We start from the raw sequence: 23,793 nt of genomic DNA on the forward strand, positions 1-23,793 counted from the left end.
CAACAGGCACGAGACTGGAGCCATGTTCAAACCACACAGGATGCCAGCACTTAGGAGAGGACTGAACACAAAATCCCACCCCTGGTCAAGAAGCTCTTCGCAATTGATACCTGCTGAAAAAAGAAAATCCGTTTTCTCCCGTGGAATGGCCTGGGTATAGCAACCACAGTCCACGACAGACCCCTGACTAGGAATAGTTGGCCAATAGAAAACAGAGTCTAAAGTTTGGGAGATTTGTTTTGTTTTGTTGTTATTGTTTTTGTGGGCTTTTTCTTTTCATTTTGTTTTGCTTGAGTTATTTTTTGCCTTATTAGATTTTTGTGGATTTTTGGTTTTCGACAGGGAATATGAGGTTGAATAGTGGTGGGGAGGAATTGGAAAGAGTGTGATCAAAATATATTGTGAGAAAATTTTAATAAAAACTAAAAGATTAAAGGTTTAGAGAAAGGAGCAAATATAAAAAGGTGGTTATAATGCACATCTGGTTATCTCTCTTAAGAATGCTGCCCCAGAAATACTTGCACTTACTGACTATGGTTATAGACTTTAATATGTCTACTTGGTGGAGCCACATGGTGCCAGAGAGTTGGTGAGGCATTGTTCTGGGGGGTTGGCTATGATAAGAGTAACATTTAAATCATTTGACTTAATTAAATCAGATTGCTCTCCATTACATGAGTGAGATTCATCCCTTCCATTTAAGGCCAGATGTGAATACTGAGTCCCCCCACCCCCAAGTAACAGAATTCTAACTGAAAAACTGGCTCTTGCTAAGGTGACACCAGTCTGTTGGTCTTCAGGACTCTACTGGACACTGACCGGACTGCAGATTTAGGACTGAGCCTCTATTATTGTGTGAGACAATTCTTTATAATATATACTTATGTGTCTATGGATTTGATTTTCTGGACAGGCATGTTTAACACACTACCTGTGAAGCTTCTTTAAGTCTGTCATCTTGTTTTATAAAAATTAATGAATACTGTTCTTAATGGTTATAGAAATAACCCTTTTATTTAACTTAGTTGTTTCAAAATTGGAGTAGGACCTTAAGTCACAAATGTGCCTGATGTCTTGTGGGACAGTTTTATACATACAAATCTAACCTGTTCTCTGTGGCTGTCCTTTAAACCCAAACCCTTAGCCATGTTCACTTAGCAATACAACGGGTAGATGCTAACTGTGTCCTCTGACATCTCACACACACTGGAGGGTGACAGCAGCCGTCCGTCTAGCTGTCACTTGCAGGGCAGAGTCAAGCGGCATGCTGAAAACTTCCTGTGCATAATTTGCTGTTTGTTTGTTTGGCAAGTATAAAGATTGATTCTGAATTGGAAACCTACTGTATATATTTGCATTTCCTTGATATTCTTTTAAATCAGGTTCATTTGTCATTGCGTTCATTGACACATCATGGCTTCTCTGTCTACTTTAGAAAATTCCAAGTCTGTGTCTTCTCTGGCAGTTTGTTAAAGGAATGATTATAAATTGTTAATGACCAAAGTAGAAAACCCTCAAACCAGAGCTAATACTGTATTGCAAGGCTGAATATTTGATAATGTTTCACTAACCTCTAATGAGTAGATTTGAGAGAGGCTAAATGGAGACTTTTTCTTTCAAGATTTTCATTTTATATGTATGAATATTTTGCCTGAATCATGTGCACAAGTATTTTGTCTGTGCTTGAGTTATGAGTATTTTGTCTGTGTGCCATGAGCATGCAGTACCTGAGGAGACCAGAAGAGGGTCCCCTGGGTCTGGGCTTAAAGACACTTGGGAACTACCATATGGGTGCTTGGAATCAAGCCTGGGTCCTCAGAAGAGCAACCAGTTTAACCACTGAGCCATCGCTCCAGCCCCAGAAGGAAATGTAATCTACATTTTCTGCCTGGGTCTTTCTTATTTATAAAAAGCAGAAAGAAAGCGACTGACAAGCACATTGCTTCTCCTTTCTGTATCATCACAGCATAGCAAAACTGCTGTGATCTCAGAATATTTTTCCAACTTAGTTCTTAATCGTGTTAGCCATATTTGGGGGAAAGCTGATAGCCTGGCTTCAGTTGTATAAATCACCAAAGATTTACACAACAGACCTCAGAAATAGCCCATAACTTCTGAGCATGAGCAGTTGTTTTTTACAGACGTTGAGGAGAGCTCTCTTGGGCATGGCATTTAACACAAGAGGCTTTCCAATTTGAAATAAAGTGCACCCAGCAGGGACTGGCGAGAGCTGTGCACTGCAGGTAGCGGGTCTGCTTAGAGAACAAGACAGGAAGCAAACATGACGTCACAAATTCATGTCATTCTTCATATAGCATTAGCATGTGATATTACTACAAGCATGACTGTTCTAAATGTCACAAAAGTATGTCAGTCACTTACAGGACCAAAATGGAGCCGATGCCCCAGTATGACCTGTCCAGACTGCCGGAAAACACAGCCCTAAAGCAGCAGACGTTGCCTGCCCACCAGCTAAAATTATCTGCCTCGGTGGTCCTCTCTATCTTTTTTGCCACAGGAGGGTTCTGCCTCTGTATGGGCATCATCCTTCTACTGTCTGCAAAGAGCACCAGGGAAATTGAGGTTTGTCATGTCTCACATGTTTAATTTCCAAAGCTTTTCGGTTTGGGATTATAGATGGGAGCAGTCACTTTGAGAACACAGCCCCTCAATAGGAAGCTAGATATGACCAGACCCACCCAACTTTGTGCTGGGAGGAGGCAGATGGGGAAAGAGCCCTTAGCGTTGACTTCATTCATTCTCGCTGTCACACTGGTCACCTCCAGCCACACGTCTGTACAAGATCCCGCCCAAGTCAGGTGATCTTAGAGAAGTGAGCAAGCAAGAAACAGGTAGAAGGAGAGCGGCGAGCTCAAAAGCCTGCCAGACCCCAATAGTCCGTATGTTAATGAGCCCAGAAGCAAAAATAGAGATCTTGGGTTTTTTAAAAAGCATGTGAGCTTTTAAATGTTATTCTTGTATAGTTAATACGCCATGGTTGCAACAGTTTACTGTGCACAGTGCACTATTTTAGTATACATTTACGATTATATACTGAGCAAATCAAGGGAATCGCGATTTCCTCTCCTTTCTTCTAGATCTCCATGAAATCTCTAGAAAGCTGACCGGTAGACATACTGCTGTGCTGTGGAGCATAGGATCCCTCTTTCTGTTTTGGTTCACCCCATTCCACTCTGTCCCCCCTCCCACTGCCCTTCCTGGTCTCTGACTAAGTAGCTCTTCCCCCTGCATGTGAACTGTCGAAGCTTCCGTCCACCCGTGAGAGCAGGCAACAGTTGTTCTGAGGTCCTTCATATCCATTCATTTTGCTGCACATGATACGATTTTGACTTTGTGATCAAACAATATTCCATTGTGATATACTCCATTCATCTGTTACTGGACAATGAGATCAATTCCATAATCCTATGAATAGGACTCCAAAAATGCGGGAACATGGGTATCTTTTTAACGTGCTAATTTCATTGTCTTTAACTATATCCTCAATGAGAGGAATAATCACTCTCTTCACAGGTCACTCCTCTCAGATTCTATAAATAGCAGACTACAGTCTTTGCTCCATTTTTATTTGTAGGCTTACAGGCTCACTGGACACTGAATTGCAAGATACCGTCATTATCAGCAGATAGTGGGATACGTATTTCTCACTAAAATTCTTAGCGGTAGAAGGCATCAGAGATGCCTGTATGGTCATGAAACACTTCTTCTAACCCTATGTTTCCGTAACTCGGAGTGGAATTGTGAAATAAAGTGCATTCTAGTGTGACATCACTGATAGATAGACTGTTACAGAAAGTTTACTGATGATCAAAACTTAGGGTCCTGGAGATCAAATATTATAATCCCCGTGTCAAAAGAGGAGTTGACCACACTGGAGCCCCATGCCACTTAGTGTGGTTCCGTGTGCTGTCTGTGCTTGCTCTTGCCTGGCATACCGTCCTGTTCTTTATGAAGTGAAGCACAGTCCCACGACCAGAAAAGTAGCCATTCGAGCCATGCCACGTGTGCAGAAAATGGTGACTTAGAGCATTGGTGGCGTTTACATATTCACACTTGACTTTTCTCTCACAAAGAGCCTATATTTCTTCTTCCCTGTTAGTTCTCTCTCCAAAAGAATCCTGCGTCCTACTGGCACCTTAGCAAAGGAAAAGACACTCTTCTTGTTTCTCTGAGCTTCTACTCTCCCAGAATCCTCTTCATCATAGCCAGGGAAGCAGAAGCTGCCCACGGGATTAGGGAACACACAGCCCCTGGGCCCCATCTCTGAGCCTCCCTTCGCAATCTCTCCAAGCTCCATCCTCCCAGAACTGAGGCTGAGTGCCTTGCCAAAGCACACAGGAGTCACTCACTAGGGACACTTGACTCTTCTTTAAAAGAGAATTTATTATATAATTTTTCCACAGAATTTAACATTGAAAAAGCAGAACACACCTTCTCAGGCTGAGAATTATTCCACATACATTAATAATCTTATTGGGAAATAATGTCTTCCTGCTTGGTCACTTTTAGTAACTTCCTCAGGGTTTCATGTGAAATAATTAATATGGATATTTTCCATACAATAAAATGGAAAATAGTGAGTTCCCTGTAAAGGCGATTAGACTTGGGCTGTAAGCACAGTTTCACGAGTCACTGGCTGAGCCCTTCCCAGCGACACATCCCCCCACCCCGTGACTGAGAAGGAAGCTGCCTCATCCCCACTGATCAAATAAGTATGCAACAGAAACGGGGAGTCCCAGCCAGTGGCAAAATGACTCCTGGTGACCAAAGGGAAGACTGTAAGAAGGCCTCCTCCCAAGCACCCCAGAAAAGAACACCCACACAGCAGGCTGTCCTCCAGCCATAAGAACTGAAGACTCCGGATAAGGCGTGGGTATTGAATTTTAAGATGTGGATTCATATGACCTTTCCATGAACTGTTGTGTTTTCCTGCCTGCCAGATTAATTACACAAACACATGTGCACACTGTGCTCAGCTACGGGAAAACAGCTCTAACTTTGACAAAGAGTGCACCTGCTCTGTCCCCTTCTACCTGATGGAGAAAATGGAGGTGAGTTCAGTGCACCGCGTGCTGGTGCCCCGCCACTTCTTCCTGCCTGCTGGTCTTGCGCTCTCCAGCAGATGGTTTCCAAAACCTGAAAACTATGGAAAGGGAGCACAGTAGAAATGGTGAATCTTGACTCACTGACCCTGCAACCCCAGAATGCCCTTTTGTGTCGTTATTATTTCCTGTTTGTAGACCTTGAGATTCTTTATTAAGATTTAATTTATTTATTTTACAACCCTACCGCAGTTTTTCCTCCCTCCTCTCCTCCCATTCCTCCCCCCACCTCTCCTCTATCTGCCCACCCCCATCCACTCCTCTGTTTCTGTTCAGAAAGAGGCAGGCCTCCCATAGGTATCAACAAAGCATGGCATATCAAGCTGTTATAAGATTAAGCACCTCTCCTTTTATTTAGGCTGGGCAAGGCAATCCAGTATGAGGGACAGGTTCCCAAGAGCAGCCAAAGGGACAGCCCTTGCTCCCATTGTTAGGAGTCCCACAAACAGACCAAGCTACACAACTGTCACATATATAGAGAGGACCTAAGTCGGTCCCATGCAGGCTCCCTGATTGTTGGTTCAGTGAGTTCCTATGAGCCCAGGTTAGTTGATTCTGTGGGTTTTCTTATGATATCCTTGGCCCCTCTAGTCCTTTCTCCCTCTCTTCAGCGGGATTCCCAGGACCCAGCCTAAGGTTTGACTTGGCTCTCTGTATCTGTTTCCATCAGTTGCTGCATGAGGCTCTCCTGACAGCTGGGGTAGTCACCAATCTGATCCCAGGAGATGGCCAGTTCAGGCTATGTGTCCACTATTGCTAGGAGTCTTAGCTGGGACTTGGAGGTTTGTGGGAGTTTCCCTTGCATCGGGTTCTACCTGTCCCAAAAAAGCCTGCCCTCGACCTCAAGATTCTAAACTTTCCAACATGGCTTGTATGATCAGTCACATGGGTTCTATTATAAATATCTGTGTGGACAGGGCTATAGAATGTATTACATTTAACACCTCATGCTACGTGAAATTGTTAATGGACCGAGAAGTTACGTGACTTGGCCGAGGTCACACATTAAATTAGTGTCAAGAGTTTTACCTGGCAGACTTCTTGGATTCTCCTACCCCAAGTCATCTTATAAAGGCAGTTGCTCAATCCCAAAAGAGGCTTTCAGTCTGGCTCACTGGCAGTGTGTGGAATGCCAAGACATACAAAGATGAACCCCTGCTGTTGGCGGATTCAGCTCTCATGTTCATACAGGTCCTAGGGAGATTTGGTGAAGAAACTTCCCAGAGCAGAAGGCAGCGAGGAGAGCTGTCCATTGCGACCTTTAGGAAAGGGAGGGAAGGGAAAGGGGAGGGGAGGGGACAGTGCATGGAGTTTCAAGAGATGATAAGGACCTAGGTTTGGGACCAGCTGAATGAGCTGTAAGCCCGAAGGTGGGGTGCTCGGTGAGGAGAATGAGAGAAAACTAGCCTGTACCTGGATTTCTATGTGTAGTGGCATTCTGAAGGACAAGAGGGACCAGGCCTGGGGGGAGGGCACTGAGAGGAAGGGGTGCTGAATCTAGGGTACAGAATAGACATTTGAAATATCTTTGTGAAGTAGAATAAAATACATTTTTCATTTAAGTCATGCCTGTTAGGCAAAACCACAGAGGTCTAAAAATCTCTCTTCTGCTCTCCCTGCCAAATGGGCAGCTGAGTGGTGACTTCCAGGGGATCTTATGAGCCAGTTACTAAGGTAGGCTCTCCCCAGAAGAGAAGCCTCCAGGCACATCAGCTTCCTGAAGTCTTAAGAAACACTGCGGCCTGCCCCTGCGGCCTTCCTTGTTCTAGTCCTTGCCCTCTCCTAGCGCCTAAGTTGGTCCCTACTTCTGAATTCTCTTCTCTTTCTTTCCTTCTTGAAGGCTCAAAATTTTTAAATTTTGAAGGACAAAAAAAATCCCCAAAAGAAAACCTAGTATCAATTCTCACCTCTCTGCATGACTGTGGGGGAAAACACCTACCTTGCTGCTAAGTTAATGACATTCACAAGGAACTTCTAGTCCCCTGGCTCCTGCGTGCCCAGCATGTGCTTCACCTGCCCGTGGATGCTCAGTTCACCTGCCCCGTGGATGCTCAGTTCACCTGCCCCTTGTATGCTCAGTTCACCTGACCCATGTATGCTCAGTTCACCTGCCCCGTGGATGCTCAGTTCACCTGCCCCGTGGATGCTCAGTTCACCTGCCCCGTGGATGCTCAGTTCACCTGCCCCTTGTATGCTCAGTTCACCTGCCCCTTGTATGCTCAGTTCACCTGCCCCGTGGATGCTCAGTTCACCTGCCCCGTGGATGCTCAGTTCACCTGCCCCGTGGATGCTCAGTTCACCTGCCCCGTGTATGCTCAGTTCACCTGCCCCGTGTATGCTCAGTTCACCTGCCCCGTGGATGCTCAGTTCACCTGCCCCGTGTATGCTCAGTTCACCTGCCCCGTGTATGCTCAGTTCACCTGCCCCTTGTATGCTCAGTTCACCTGCCCCTTGTATGCTCAGTTCACCTGCCCCGTGGATGCTCAGTTCACCTGCCCCGTGGATGCTCAGTTCACCTGCCCCGTGTATGCTCAGTTCACCTGCCCCGTGTATGCTCAGTTCACCTGCCCCTTGTATGCTCAGTTCACCTGCCCCGTGTATGCTCAGTTCACCTGCCCCGTGGATGCTCAGTTCACCTGCCCCTTGTATGCTCAGTTCACCTGCCCCGTGGATGCTCAGTTCACCTGCCCCGTGGATGCTCAGTTCACCTGCCCCGTGGATGCTCAGTTCACCTGCCCCGTGGATGCTCAGTTCACCTGCCCCGTGGATGCTCAGTTCACCTGCCCCGTGGATGCTCAGTTCACCTGCCCCGTGGATGCTCAGTTCACCTGCCCCGTGGATGCTCAGTTCACCTGCCCCGTGGATGCTCAGTTCACCTGCCCCGTGGATGCTCAGTTCACCTGCCCCGTGGATGCTCAGTGACTCCAGTTCTAAGTTACATCACCTGGATTTACTTTGAAACTGTATCCATGGCTTTGGGTGCTTAAATCAATGCACCACTCAAAAGGTTCGGTATATGTTTGTCCTCCCCTAAAGAAGCATTGAGACAGCTTCTGAAATGGAAGATAGAATGGTGACCACCAAATGGCTGTGTGCAGCTTCAGCTTGGGGCAAAGACAAGTCCTGGGGCCATCTCACTGAGCAATACATGCAAACCCACAGTCAACCCCACCAGTCAGCACCTCCTTCAAGTCGCTCCCTGGCAACTATCCCACAAACTCAGAACCATGTTCCATACAAGGAGGTTCATACAAGGTTGTTCAAGTCCCCACTGAAATGCTCAGTGTGCCGGCCCTCATCCCTCCCAAAACATGCTCACTACTCCCTCTTGTCCACCCAGCTGCTCCTAGACTGCCATTTAGTACAATGAGACAGCACCACGGAGGTCCCTAACCTAAGCAGCAGCTGCTGGGGCTACGCCTGCTGTCCACAATGCCATAATATAAATACACTGCAGGAGCTCATCTCCAGCAACATCTTAACACATAGCCTGTTCTTCCAGCACAAGGCCCTTAACTGTTGACTGCTGTCCCACTCCAGAGCACCAGCAAATCCTGGATGAGCAGCAGCTTCCTCTTAACCCGATCACACCCCTCCACTCTTCCTGGGAAAATCGCTGGAATGTTGTTGAATATTAATTACTCAAACCACTTCAGCTGCTCGGGAAAGCTTACATCAGACCAGTTGAAGTTCCAGATTGATCGGGGACCCCCAAAAGAAACTTGTGTTTCATCAACGAAAAATGTCTAGATATTGAAATCTTGTAAATAGTATTTTAAAATTTTAGAGCATGATATGCCAAGCATTTTTCCTAGTATTGCCACAAAGAGACAAATTTCATAAATCTGCATTTATGCCTTGAAAATACACAGCCTAGGGCTGGGCATGGTGGTACACGCCTTTAATCCCAGGGCTCCAGAGGTACCTTATTTGCTTCTTATTTCTCTTCCATGCAGGGTAATGTTTATATGTACTACAAATTGTATGGTTTCTATCAGAATCTCTATCGATATATTCTATCAAGAAGCAATAGTCAACTGTTGGGCAAGGATATTTGGGTAAGGCTCAGTCCCATTTGGTATAATACTCTCTTCTTTTTAACAAGGGGTTATTTCAGTCTAAGAGACAGGAGTGGGGCAGGGCTCAGCATCTAGATTTTTGAAGATAGAAATGTTTGCTTCATTCTTTGAGTGAAGCGGCTGAGCATTTTAGGTAAATACTTTTGGGAGAGGGCACTGGGCCTCTTTAAAGCAGTTAGTGTGAATGCTAGCCAACTAACTATTCTTTGCGCATTTGCGAAGACCGTGATCTCTGTTTGGTTCACTTGTTGACCAAGTTTGTCTGCCTTTCTATAACCAAGGTCCTTGATCTAGCCTACTTAAAGGAAACTTGCTTGAATAAAAGCCTTTGGTTCAACTAAGTACAAAAGCCTGAGTCTAACCTAGGCTTCCAAGTTTTTATTTTCAGTAGTTCCTATGTTAGTGAGAGAAGCTAGGTGGATTGTTTTCCAGTCTGACAGTCTATGAAGTGATAACCTAGCAGTTCCCTGTGAGGTCATCTAGCTATGGAATCTGACCTGAATACTCCTCTGAATATGGTAACTTTACCAAAAGGATTTTTAAAAGTGGTCCCATGTAGACTGAATGTGATACTCAGCATAGGAAGGTAAAAATCCTTCCCGCAAATAGTTTTGGCGTGCTCTGTATTGTTAAAAAGGATAGGGGGCTGGAGAGATGGCTCAGTGGTTAAGAGCATTGCCTGCTCTTCCAAAGGTCCTGAGTTCAATTCCCAGCAACCACATGGTGGCTTACAACCATCTGTAAAGAGGTCTGGTGCCCTCTTCTGGCCTGCAGACATGCACACAGACAAAATATTGTATACATAATAAATTAATAAATATTTTTAAAAAAAGGATATAAAACACCTAGACATCCGTATGTACGTATGTCTCCAAAGGCTGGACGTTTTCTAGTCTAAGTGAGCCAGAAACCCTGAGGAAAACAGGTAGCAGCCGTCCATAGTCTTTACCCATGCCCGCGCACTAATGAGAGTTGATGCTCATTGCCAGAGTTCTCTCCTGCAATGGTCTGAGAGTTTGCCAAGAGCACTTCTCACTGACACATCATCTCACACACAGGATGTTACGAACTGCGCCCCGTTCCAGGTGTCCCACAACAGCACTCCCATCATTCCCTGCGGTGCAATTGCCAACAGCATATTCAATGGTAGGTGACTTTTTTCCTGCCTCTTTCATAAGGGTATAGCCACCTCCACACTCAAGATGTTACCCGGGCAGCTGAGTGGCTCGTTTTATTTGCTTGCTCAATGCCAAGTATTTATCCAGGATAAGCTAGAACACTGATGTCTGGAGTTTCATTTGTAAATAACTTCTCCCTCGCCAGCAATCTGAAGGAACAGTCAGAGAACACAAAATAGACGGGGCCAAAGAATATTTTTCAATAATTGGCTCAGTGTTGGTAAAGGAAAAACTGATCTCATGATTCAGCATCCATGGCATGTAGGCGTGTTGAGTGTCTGCAACAAAACCTAATTTGTTTTTCATCTGTGTCTGGGTCTGCATTTTGAAAGGTGGCAAAATGGCTACCTAACATCTTTACTGTAATTTTAAATTTCCTTTCAGATACCATAACTCTTTCATATCACCTTAATTCGTCTATACATATAGAAGTCCCGATGCTAAAGAGTGGGCTTGCGTGGTGGACAGATAAGTATATCAAATTTCGGAACCCAAGAACCAGTGATCTTGCTAGTGCATTTGCAGGTAAGATCCAGACAGTTGCTCCATAGCCTTACTCGCGCCCCCACCCCGTTTTTGGAGACAGGGTCCCTCTCCTTAGCCTTGGCTGTTCTCAGCTCACTGTGCACACCAGGCTCCTGTAGAACTCAGAGATCTGCCTGCCTCTCCTCCAGAGTGCTGAGGTTAAAGGCGTGAGCTGCCTGCCGTGCCTGGTTCCCTGTCTGTGTGTGTGTGTGTGTGTGCATGTGTGTGTGCATGTGTGTGTGCATGTGTGTGTGTGTGTGCATGTGTGTGTGTGTGCATGTGTGTGTGTGTGTGCATGTGTGTGTGTGTGTGCATGTGTGTGTGTGTGTGTGCATGTGCGCGTGCGTGCTAGGTTAAAGGCGTGCGCTGCCGTGCCTGGTTCCCTGTGTGTTCGTGTGTGTGTGCGTGTGTGTGTGTGTGTGTGTGTGTGTGTGTGCGCGCGCGTGCTAGGTTAAAGGCGTGTGCTGCCTGCCGTGCCTGGTTCCCTGTGTGTGTGTGTGTGTGTGTGTGTGTGTGTGTGTGTGTGCGCGTGCTCGCTCGCATGCGCACACACGTGCATGCAGGGAGATATTTTTTATTATTTAATTCCTGTTGCTCTAACTTTCCCCATCCTGGACGCATTTCCTCATTGTTTACCTACTTCAACTGTGAAATAATTGGTCCTCTATTTTGTCAAATAATTGTTTTGTTCTAATTAACCATTAAGACATACTGTGGAGGGGTGAGAAAGGGATTCTCTTTCCAGGCCTTGGCCGTCCTGGAACTCGCTCTGAAAACCAGACTGGCCTTGAACTCAGAGATCTGTCTCCTTCTGCCTCAAGGCATGAACTGCCATGCCCAACTTCAACTGGATACATTTTTGAGAATAAAAGTAACTATCTACTTATTTTAATAAATCGACATAGTATTGACAGACCTATCAAACAATTCTACTCAAATCTACTCTAAATTTTTTAAATCTACTTTCAACAATGCTGGTTTTTCAAAAATTAAAATATATAAATGCTTATGAAACGTCTTTTGAAATATTTGCTTTAATAATTATCAAACATTAAAAGAGAATACCATAGAATAATTTTCCTGAATACCCATTTGCATGCTTAATAGGTTTCTTAACCATCTGTGTTATGACATTATTTTAATTATTTCAAAACATTGTCTGAAACTTTAAAAAATGAAATCTGTAGTTAATCAGTTTGAGCTTGTCAGCACCTTTAAATGAGTCTTCTCTCTTTCTCAAGAGTCTGAGTAAATACCATCTCCATAGTAGTAGTCAGTTTTGTTAAACGGAGTAGTGTCTTAGTGAGGGTTTCTGTTGCTGGGGTACAGGGTTAGTTAGGCTTACACTCCAGCACTGCTGTTTGTCTCTGAGGAAGGGCAGCACAGGAACCTGAACAGGGCAGGATCCTGCAGTCAGGAGCTGATGTGGAGGGCCTGGAGGGGAGCTGCTTACTGGCTGGCTTCCCATGGCTTGCTCAGCCCACTTTGTACAGAACCCAGGACTAGCAACCCAGGGATGGCAGTGCCCACCTTGGACGGGGCCCTCCGCCATTGATGAATAAAAGAACAAATGCCTTACAGCTGGACCTCATGGCGGCACTTCCTCAGCTGCGGCTCCTTCCTCGCTGATGACTGGCTTGTGTCAAATTGACAGGCAAAACCAGATGGTACAGAGGAGAATGGCAATTTTTATTTCATTTTAGTCAATATGCTAGTATTTTAATCCAAGGATTTTCATAGGCAATTTTTTTGCTTCACAGTTTTTTCTATTTTTGATTTTTTTTAATGTGTCGTGAAGTCTAGATGCTACAGTATGAATCCTGGACTTTCTCAATATCACTTTATTCTAGCACAAAAAAATCCTAACCCAAAGTGACAGTGCTACCAATAGTCAACATAATCCGAGGCCTAATAATAAAGTTTAAAAATTAAATGTTCTTTTGAACTACCATGGTGTAATATGTCCAGTCGTTCCTCTGCTGTCACCTGAATAAACTTTAATCTTTGTTTGGAAGCTTAGTTTTCCAGAAGTATTGCTCACAAAGTCACCCCAACCTAACATTTGTGATGTTATCTAGTTTGCATACTTTTAAAAAGTTCAATTATCTTGCACAAAGTGTACCCGAAGTTAAAGGGCTTATTAAAGAAAAGCTGGGGACCACTGTAGAACACAGCATGAGCTGTTGGTGTGCACCAGCCTCCCTCAAAGCTCCAGGCACTCCAGACTTCTCTCTCCTGACATGCGTGCTGAAACACGTAGCTACCTGTCACGAGTGTCAGTAAGGATTTTGCAATTTTTTTTTTGCCAGTATAGAAAAAAATACTTGTTCGTGTGGCTGAAACTCTCTATAAGTAATGTGCTGTATCGTTAATGGGCACTATTGTGATTTATGCCTACACCGTACGAGTTTAAGGACATTTCCTCTCTGTTGCTTTCTCTACTAACAGAGAATTAGTTTCACTCTGGGGTTCTGCTCCACCAAATTTTCACTTCTTTTATTACTACAAAAGCAAACAATTTAAAGTTGATCATTGGAGTTCTCAACTGAGTTTATAGCAACATCTCTAATAAATGCCAGATTTTTATCTTCGTGATTGACTTTCTAAAAGCACTGCTTTGATTCCGTGAGGAATTAAACCCAAGGGTTTATTATTGCCTGAGTTTTCCTGTCTGAAGACATTCCCATAAAACTAGCTTTATTTAACTGTTCACAGTTCTCCTGTGCTGAAGTCAACACATTAAGACCTTTCTTTGGCTATGAAGAAAAGTTTTTAAGTCAAAACCTAGGGACTAGAGAGAGAGCTTACTAAGTAAAGTGCCCGCTGCAGCTATGAGGACCTGAGTTCAGATCCCAGGTGCCCACGTAAAAAGCTGGGTGTGGTCGTGCATGCTTGTGACCCTCATGATGGGGCAGGGAATGGGGGAAGCAGGTGGATCCCTGAAGCCCATAGGCAGCCAGTATAGCCCACTGGTGTACTCTAGGCTCCCGAGTCACCCTATCTCAAAAAGCTATTCAGGATGACACCCAGCGTTTATTATAAGCATACACATGCTCATATGCAAATGCATGCTCATGTACACACTTTCATACACACTCACATATACTCACACACATACATACACACACACACCCCGAAACTAGGCTAGGTATACTGCCCATCCCAGGACTCAGGAATATGGAAAAGGACTTTGTATCAAAAACTATATAAACAATCACAACAATAAAATGAAAATAAAAGTAAACCCATTTATTATTATTTGGAAACGGGGTCTCATAGTCTCACTCTGGCTGGCCTTGGACTCACAGAGTCACTGCTCCTGCCTGCTGAGTACTAAAGGTGTGCCACCCCGCCCAGTTCCATTTAACCTTAATGAAGCCATGCTCCCAGAGAGACATAGAAATGGACCTTCTGTAGGAATGAAACCAGTGTCTGGACACAGTCCTTACTCACAAACTTTCAAATAAGTTCAGATGGTCTTCTGATTTGCATTACTTTTGTTTCACATGGCCGTTAACGTCATCTGTGGTTGCCATGTGAACTAATGTCAACCAAACTGAGTCATTGTCAGCAACATTACAAAAATGCTCTTAATTTTACATTAAACATGCATTCCAGTTTTTAGCTCTTCACAGCTAAACAAAAGGAAACAATCAAGAAATGTTATTATTGGATGGGTGGATGGATGGATGGATGGATGGATGGATGGATGGATGGATGGATGGATGGGCGGGCGGGCGGACGGACGGACGGGCAGACGGACGAATGGATGGAAACAAATGACCCAAGTTAACTTGGAGAATGAAGGAAGTTAACATCTCGGACCAAAGTATGCATCTGACATCATCCAGATATATGGAAATCGGTGGGATTGGAAGGTGATAGGGAGGACTTGAAACATATATTCTGGGGCTGGAGAGATGGCTCAGTGTTTACAAACCCAGGTTCAATTCCCAGCACCCACATGGCAGCTGTCTGTAACTGTAGTTCCAGGGCTTCTGACACCTCACACAGGCACACATGCATCCGTGAGCATAAAATAAAAATAAATTTAAAAAATTGATTTAAAAAACAGACAGACCTGCATTTCTTTTTTATAAAATTGCAAACTGCTTTTTAACATGAAAATTTAATATTGAATTTAGTCATGCCATTTAGCCTTATTACTACTATCTTTTTCTTTGCCTATCCAAAAGAATTAAAATGGGAAAAATAAATAGATACACAAAATAAGATAAATTTAAAAAAAAACAGAAACAAACCTGCATTTCTATTTTTTGGTTTTGTTGTTGTTGTTGCTTTGTTTTGGGTTTTTGAGACAGGTTTCTCTGTAGCTTTGGAGCCTGTCCTGGAACTAGCTCTGTAGACCAAACTGGCCTCGAACTCACAGAGATCTGCCTGCCTCTGTCTCTCGAGTGCTGGGATTATAGGTGTGTGACACCGCACCTATCCAAGAGGATTTGTATTTACCTATTGAGTCTCCTATCGGTAGAGGGACTGGTCTTAGAGTAGTAAATGTCCCTCGCACGGTTTACTGTGCTTGATTAGCTATCCAAAATTCAACGTGGAGTCTACCAGCTTTTGGCAGATTGAAAGACTCTTTGACCCTTTCATCAAGCATTAGCTGATAATTGGATAACTGTCGTGTTCCAGGTTCTGGAATAAATGCTAGTGGACATGTGAGTGTGATTCTGTCTTCAAGCATGCTCTGTAGAGTGGGGATAGCAATGCTCTCAGCAGGAAATGGAAGTCTGAGAGTGGGGGCAGTCAATGCCTGCGTCTCCAGGACTCACACTGGCCTGGGGTTCAAACATGTAGCTGTGCTCCCATGGGGTGAGGGTGAGCATGGGGGGGGGGCAGGGAATGAGTGTGTTACGATGCAGGTGGGGAAGTCAGAAGACACCTTTGGAGAGCTGGTTCTGATCTCCCACTGTGTGGCTTCCAGGGATTGAACTGGGTCTTCAGTCTTGGAAGCACTCACCCTTAGCACTGAGCCATCCTACTGACCCTGATAATATCTGTTATTAACCCTGCAAGATTATTATACACTCTTCCTTAGAATGTTTAAAACAGTATAATTAAGGATTGCTTATTAAACTGCCAAATTTCTATTGCCCTTCCATTGCGAATGCAGTTCTTTGTTTAAGGAAAGCTAAATAGAGCCCTGACCTTTCTCTACCGCGTTTCTCATGTCCCCAACCCCACAGGAAGTGCGAAGCCTCCGCACTGGGCCCGACCTATCTATGAGCTAGATACGGAGGACCCAGGAAACAATGGCTTCGTCAATGAGGACTTCATTGTGTGGATGCGGACCGCCGCCTTTCCCACATTCAAAAAACTGTACCGCCGGCTCAGCCGCGTGCACTACTTTGTGGATGGCTTACCTGCCGGCAACTACACTTTCCACATATCCTACAGTATCCTTCTGTGTGTGTACCACTGAAAAACAGACGGGAGATGCTAGCTCCTCAAGCACGTGGGGCGGGGGTCCTCTATCTCGGGACTGACGTGTCAAGAAAAACCGTGCACATTGTGTTTATATTATTGCAGTTTAGAACCCTCCCCCAAAATAGAGACCCCCAAAAGTGGCTGCATGTATTGACATACTAGTTTTAAAGGAGTGCCCATTATGGAAGAACAGCTGAAGGTTACTTTAGCCAAGTTTGTTTGCAAGGGTTGCCCTGTGATGGTAAAGATATTCCTCTCTCTCTCTCTCTCTCTCTCTCTCTCTCTCTCTCTCTCTCTCTCTCTCTCCCTCCGTCCCTCCCTCCCTCCCCCATCCCTCTTTTCCTTCCTTCCTTTTTCTTCTTTTTGTGATAGGGTCTCATCATGTAGCTCCGGCTGTCCTGGAACTCACTATGTAAACCAGGTTGATCTCAAATGCACAGAGATCCTCCTGCTGCAGCCTCCCAAGTGCTAAGATTAAAGGCATTTGTCCCGAAACCTAGCTAAAAGTATTTATTCTAGTGTCAGTGGGCATTTTTCATCCTTCTCTGTGTTGTTAGATGAGAGTGGACGGTCAGCATGACCTTCTTGCGCTTGCTGATTTTGAAGTCTCTGAAGCCAAAATAATACACCGAAGTGGCAAATTTGGGGGTGATATGTCCTCTGCCTCTTCAACTATCATAACATCATCATATAACTGTGTCTAAAGTGTGTATGTGACTTCTTTTACATTTATTTATTTCATTTTACATTCCAACCACAGTTCTCCCTCCCACCCCTCTTTCCGTGTTCCTCACCTCCCTGCCAGCACACCCCCCATCTACTCCTCTCAACTAAGGGCTCCCGTGGGGAGTCAACAAAGTCTGGAACATTAAATTGGGCCAGGGCCAAGTCCCTCCGCCCACATTAAGGCTGAGTATAGCATCCCCACATAAAGAATGGGCTCCAACTTTTTAAGGAACAACAAGTGGGCAGGAGCAATCCCAGGTATGGATAGACAGGGAAAGAGTACTTTTGTCCCCAAGGAAGATGGATAAGGGGCAGATGCAGACATCTAAACCAGCGAGGGGAAACACTCCACATAGAGTGGGATGAGATGGAGAATACGCAGTACATCTGGAAGGTAGAGAAGAATCACAGACACTGGCACTGACCATAGATCTTTTAGACAAAAGTGTGTCAGAGCAGGGAGCTCGCGTCTCCCCGACCTCTGTACCTGACCCAGCCTACCTCCGCACTAGATAAAGACCAGCCAGTAAGCAATGGCTTCCTCAATGAAGACGTCACTGTGTGGATGTGGACAGCTTGATGCCGTCCGTGCCAGGAACGCTGTGAGCTCTGCACTGCAGATGTGTGTTCTTCCTGCCTTAGGTACACAGCCTGCCAGTGGGAGCTGATGTCTTAGTAACAGGCAGACGGGCCGAGTTAGGAGACTTTTGTTCTAATAATGGATTATGACTTTTCCCTCCTAACTGAAAAATACAAATGTGAACCTGCTTTTAAAAAACAATGAAGTTTTAGCTGTAAAATGTAACCAAATCTTTTTAAGTAGTTGTATATCACATATAATTTATGCTAACTGTGGTCTTGGGGTCAGGCATGCACCCAGCTTTGAAACACCCACCCAGTTAGGCATCTACACTCTTACATACAGCATGCCAGGGTTGCTGACTGGGATTGGTCTAGAAGTCACCCTGCAGGCCAGACCTTCTCCACACTGCATTGGCTACTTCCATAGTCTAACTCCCAGGGAGGCTCAAGGAGAAATTCTTTTTTTCTTTTTCAAGGTCAGGGATCAGACCCAGGACCTTGGGCACACTATGCAAATGCTCCTCCACCGAGCTACGTGCCTAGTCCCGGGATGGAAAAGCCAGGGCACAGTGTGAAGTGCAGGTATCCACGTGTGGCCCTGTGCCCTTCTCCAGGATTTCCTCCTTCTCCTGGGGCAGGTGATGCTCCTCTGGGAGAGCCCTGCTCGTGTGGCATCTCTGCCTTGTCCACCTTCTGTTTTCCTTTGGAGTAGTTGCTTTAAAACAGAGATTGAATGTTGCCTTCTGAGTGTCTCTCAAGTTGAATCTCCTGATTCCACAAGAAATGCAGAAGAAAACACAAGATCGAGATGCTACCTTCACCCCTTGCTGTAATTTAGGTTGGGAGTGAGGAAAGGAGACCAAGGGAGATGTTGTTCTTCCTCTCCAGACGAGCTCTCCCCGCTGACAGCTAACAGCCACACCTGAATGACGATCTTTGTATGGTCCATACACAACTTCAACCCTGAATGTGAGCCCTCTTCTTCACCACCCGTGTGGCCTGGCTGAAGTCTGGACTGGGGCAGCGCCTGCTGCCCGAGGGGGAAACAAGGTCCCGTAGCTGAGACCAGGACTCTCCCTTCAAATGACCTGGAAGAAACGCAGGTGGGAAGATGAGGTAAGGTAGCACCAAGGACCAGGTGACAATGAGGAATTCCAGTATTAAAAAAAGAAACAGAGGACTTGTCCCTAACACGCTGGCTTGTGCCTTTAAATAGCACGTTGCCAAGAGATTGAAACCTTCTAAGAGCTTTGCTGGGAAATGCCTCTGTCCTCTGCGTTGCTATGAGAAGGCTTTGTTTGTTTATTAGTTTCGTTTACAAAAGGCACCAGATGTTTAAAACCCTCAGGCCACATGCATCATGAGGATGACATCATTAAAATGCTACATAGTAAACCCACTTCAAACACTTTCTCACCAGCAGCAGGGACACTGCCTTTGCAAAACGCTAACAAGTCTGCCACCTTTAGAGTTCTCACCAAAAATGTTCCACTGTTCATGCTGGCGTTTTCTTTGTTGTTGTTTTATCCGTGGAAAGAATTCGTGCTTTAGCCTCTCTGGAGTCTTCCGGTTTAATAGAACTTTCAGCTTGCTGTGAACACTCTCTATTCTATTCTTTCTGCCGCCTTGGTGTCATCAAAGGGAGTTAGATACCTGTTCCTTATCTGACTGCTGACAAATCATTCAGATCAATATACTCTGCATCCCCTGTCTTCTCTAGCTATGTGGAGGGGAACCTTGCTTTGACTAGTTTTATTCTAGCAAGATAAAGTACTAATTGGCTGTATTGAAACATGTGAAATTGAATAATTAACCGTTCTGTGTCTCCAAAAAGATCAATTTCCTGTAACCTAATCTAGTGTATTTGTGTATGCCATGGGACAGGAGATAAATACTGAGTCCTTAACAGATCTTCTTAGATTTTCCGGTTACCGTGTTCAGAGGAAAAAAATCTGTTGTTCTTTCCACCCTGACGTGGATCGGAGGAGGTAGCCTTTTCCTGGGGCTTACTTACACAGTGACAGGGTTATTGACATTGTTGGCCTCTTTTGCCATCCTGGCAATTCACCAGATGCTGAAAAAGAATAAAAAAGATTTCCTGTAGGAGTGAAGTCGAGCTTTGAAAAGAAGACTAGCAGAAGACAAGAAGGACAATGAAGTAATGAAGTGAAGACCTCTGGCAAAGCCTGGGCTATTTCGGAGTCATCTCAACAAGGGGTTACTGGATTGACTAAATCCAATATCATCTCAACTACATGAATAAACAAAGAGATTCCCAGAGTGGGGTGAAGAGAAGGACTAAGGAGGAGGAGAAGAAGAAGAAAAAATGTGTGCCGTAAAATGTTCTTGGAATGAAAACAATAAATGATTTTTAAGCTCGAGACCAAGTGTTAAGAATTTGAAGTTCCTATACTTGAGAGTGGGTGAGTTCCCTAGGGGCCCGCCATTAAAACAAGAGCAAGCAAGCCGAAACTGAGTCCTCTGGCTAGCCAGATAGACTCAGTCTTCTGGTCAGAGGAATTTATAAATTTTTCAAAGACCGACCAGTTGTTGAGTCGAGCAGCACGTTTTCCTGCTAAGACTGAGCAATGCTTAGCTACATCCTTGGTATCCAAAGTACATACACCGAAAGGAAAGTTTCTTTAATGCTACCCAAGATAAAAGCATTAAGAGTGACTGATTCTTTAAACTATGTTAAGACACAAAGCATTCTAGTACTAATATTAAAATGACACTATCCAGAATATATAAACGATGACTGGCCTCGAACTCACTGTCTGCCCAGGCTGGCCTTTGACTCATAATCCCCCTGCCTCAGTAGCCCTAGTGCTAAGATTATAAGTATATGCCACTGTACTACTTACGCTAATTGTCACCTTACTGTGATAAAGTAACTAACAAGAAGCAATTTCAAAATTGGGCCTGAGGCTGTTGATGGTGGTGCGTGCATTTAATCCCAGCAGTTGGGAGGCAGAGTCCGGTGGATCCCTGTGAGTTCAAGGCCAGCCTGGTCTTCAGAGCAAATTCTTGGACAGCCAGGCTACACAGAGAATCCCTGTCCTGAAAAACCAAAACTAAGTAAATGAGTAAGTAAATAAATAAAAATAGAAGCCAGGCCTGATGGTGCAAGGCTTTATAGTCCCAGCACTCAGGAAGCAGAGGCAGATGGTTCTCTGTGAGTTCAAGGCCAGCCTGGTCAGAAAAGAAAGGAAAAAGAAAAAGATGAAGAAGCAGCAGCAACTGAAGAGAGGAGGAGTTTGTGTGGGTTTTCAGTTCCAGAGGCTACAGTCTGCCACGTCGGGGAAGGTATGGCTGTAGGAGCAGGAGGCAGCTGGCCACACTGCATCAAGAGTCAGAAATCAGAGAGAGAGATGGATGCTGGTGCTCGACTGGCCTCCCCTCCTGTGTATTCCAGGACGCCAGCACATAGGATGGTGCTGCCCGTGTGTGTTTTGCGTCTCGCACCTCAGTTTAAAGTCGACAGTCCTTCACAGGCATTCCCAGACACTTGTCTCGTATGTGATTCTAGGTCAGTATTAACCATCATGCCAGGCTCAACACTGATGTTTGCTGCTGAAATTCTATCCATAAATGGAAAAGAATTTGAGATTTTTAAGCTCAGAGTAAGCCGCAGCTTGCAACAGTGGCAGTGGAAAATCAATACACCAGGGTTTAGTGGTGCTACAGTCATCTCTGCAATTGTCTATGGTGCTTGGGTGACCTGCCCAGAACAGAGCAAAAGGAAGTCACACCCTAACCTCTGATCCTTAGTCCCACAGCCCTCCTTTACAGTGCTAGTTAGGAGAGGAATGCAACTGTTGGATCTCAAACTTATAAGGATATAAGGTAGAAAGATGCCGTATCAGTCAGGGATCGGTCGGTAAGACAGAAAGATCTCTCTCTCTCTCTCTCTCTCTCTCTCTCTCTCTCTCTCTCTCTCTCTCTGTGTGTGTGTGTGTGTGTGTGTGTGTGTGTGTGTGTGTGTGTGTGTGTGTGTATGTGTGTGTGTGTGTGTGATTGGTAGATAAACATTTCTTTTTTACATTTGGCTTGTGTGATTGTTGCGACTCTACATTCTACTAGATGAGTCCTGCTCAAGAAAAGACTTGCCATTAAAAGTCCAAGCGTATTCTGGCAGGAAGTGTTAGGCTGTGGGTGGACTCTTGAGTTTGCTGAGTGCTCCCTCTTGACGAGAGTCCAGCCTTTTCTAGTCAGGGCTCCACATATTACGTAGGACAGTCAGTCTGCTTTATGAGGAGTCCACTGAGGAAATTCTCATCAGAAACATCCAGAATAATCCACCAGCTATCTTGGAATTCCATGGCTTGGTCAAGTTGGCATCAAATTAACCATTACAGACCCAAGGAAGACACCTGTGTTCAACAAGTAGTTAAGCACCTTCCCAAAGAAAGCACCCTTGATTCCACTCTGAGACAGAGCTGGCTTATGGCGAGAACCTATACAGAAACACAAGCTGTGTCCATGAGAAACTAATTCGAGAAGAACAAATGGCCATTTGTGTCCTTTTCTCCAAAGCCAGTGCACACGAAGCAATTTGCCCCCTCGGGACTTTCACCCTGGTGGAGTCTGGAAGTCCTCCTGGTTCACCATCAACCACCAATAGTGGGAAACTGGAATGACCTGGTTTTCTTTATCACCCATCCCATGTCCCTAGCCCCCACCCCTACCATATGACACTTTTCTTTCTCCCGTGTCCCTAGCCCCTGCCCCTACCATATGACACTTTTCTTTCTCCCGTGTCCCTAACCCCCACCCGTACCGTATGACACTCTTCTTTCTGCATATTTCTAAACTCTTCACCTATGTGCGCCAGGATCTCAGTGAATGGGCTTGCATGTCTTATGCCCAAATGATCCTCCTGCCTCTGCCTTCTGAGTGTTCTGGGCACAGGTGTATGCCATGGTGCCCGACTTATCCTTACATGGGAAGAGTTTGGTGAAAGCTGGGGGAAAGTGTGTCACTCTAGTCTGGCCCCAACCCTGACAACTATGTGGAGAGGGGGGGAAAGGTGTGTTCGAGATGAAGAGAAAAAGCAAAATGAAAAGTCAGTTTGTCCGCGTGCGTGTCTGGGTGTGTGTGAGCACGTAAGAGCCTGCGAGGAAGCGCTTGGGACTGTTGGGAAACCCAGACCTTTAAGGCGCGTCCATTAGGGTGCATATTTTAAATGCAGGGGTGGAGGCACTGGGAGCGGAATTACATAGGACGGAGTTACGAGTGAATAACATCGTAGAGTTGGGCTGAGGCTACAGCTGAGTGGCTGCTGGTGAGGCTACAGGCTGAGGTGGCCTGCCCAGGGCAGAGCTATAAGAAATTGAAATTCGATATAAGCTACTGAAATGAAGCCCACCGACTTCAGATTCTCCCGTTTTATCCACAATCCTCCATCACACTGCTGATTAGGAAAGACACAAATACAGTGGTTAGACCTCAACTTCATCGTCTGCAGATTGATCCTGTATCAGCACGCACAGGCCTTGAGTTCACTCCCCAGCACCTCGTAACCCCCGTGTGTATGTATGCCTGCAATCCTCAGGAGGTAAAGCAGACAATCCTGAGTTCAAGCTTATTATCAGCTGCACAGTGAATTTGAGGTCAGTCTGGGATACATGATAGCCTGTGATGACGGTCATAGTGGTTGATGATGGTGGTGGGGACGCAGAGTTGACCGTTATTCAAAGTTTAGTTACTAGACCTTTACCGTGTGTGGCAAGCCCACAATGCTGGGTGCACCAAAGGGAGCCAGCTCCCCCCTCTGTGAAGGGACTTATCTTACATCCAACTCCACCTGTGTCCCCCCACAGTTTCAAAATGAGAGCATCTTTTTCTTTATTATTATTACACACACGTGTATGCACAAATATTTAAATACAGCCTGCTGTATCCAGAATTGTTTGTGGGCATATGGTTTCAGGGCTGATTACTTTGGATTGGGTAACCAGTTAGGGAGGGCTCACCCCTGGGAGAGGCTAGCTTTCTGTCCACACAGTCATTCGGTGCCTGCAGTTCTTTATCTGAGGTGGGACCCTGTGAGAGTTTCTCCATTCCTCATTAATATTATGTCAACACCATGGTTGATCACGACCCCCCCCCCCCGACTCATCTAGGTTTTCC

General features: G+C 45.2%; 1 protein-coding gene across 1 annotated transcript; it reads left to right on the forward strand.

Moving 5' to 3' along the window:
* The first annotated feature begins 2,391 nt into the window (after nucleotides 1-2,391).
* LOC142839117 (cell cycle control protein 50C-like) lies at nucleotides 2,392-19,988 on the forward strand. The gene is made up of 7 exons (XM_075955004.1): nucleotides 2,392-2,583; nucleotides 4,962-5,072; nucleotides 9,080-9,181; nucleotides 10,261-10,348; nucleotides 10,765-10,905; nucleotides 16,113-16,322; nucleotides 19,581-19,988. The coding sequence occupies exons 1-7, from the start codon at nucleotides 2,392-2,394 to the stop codon at nucleotides 19,763-19,765; spliced, it is 1,029 nt and encodes a 342-aa protein (XP_075811119.1). The 3' UTR covers nucleotides 19,766-19,988.
* Nucleotides 19,989-23,793: the final 3,805 nt, after the last annotated feature.

Source organism: Microtus pennsylvanicus, chromosome 1 (assembly GCF_037038515.1).
Source record: "Microtus pennsylvanicus isolate mMicPen1 chromosome 1, mMicPen1.hap1, whole genome shotgun sequence".
In the NCBI taxonomy this organism is placed as follows: domain Eukaryota; kingdom Metazoa; phylum Chordata; class Mammalia; order Rodentia; family Cricetidae; genus Microtus; species Microtus pennsylvanicus.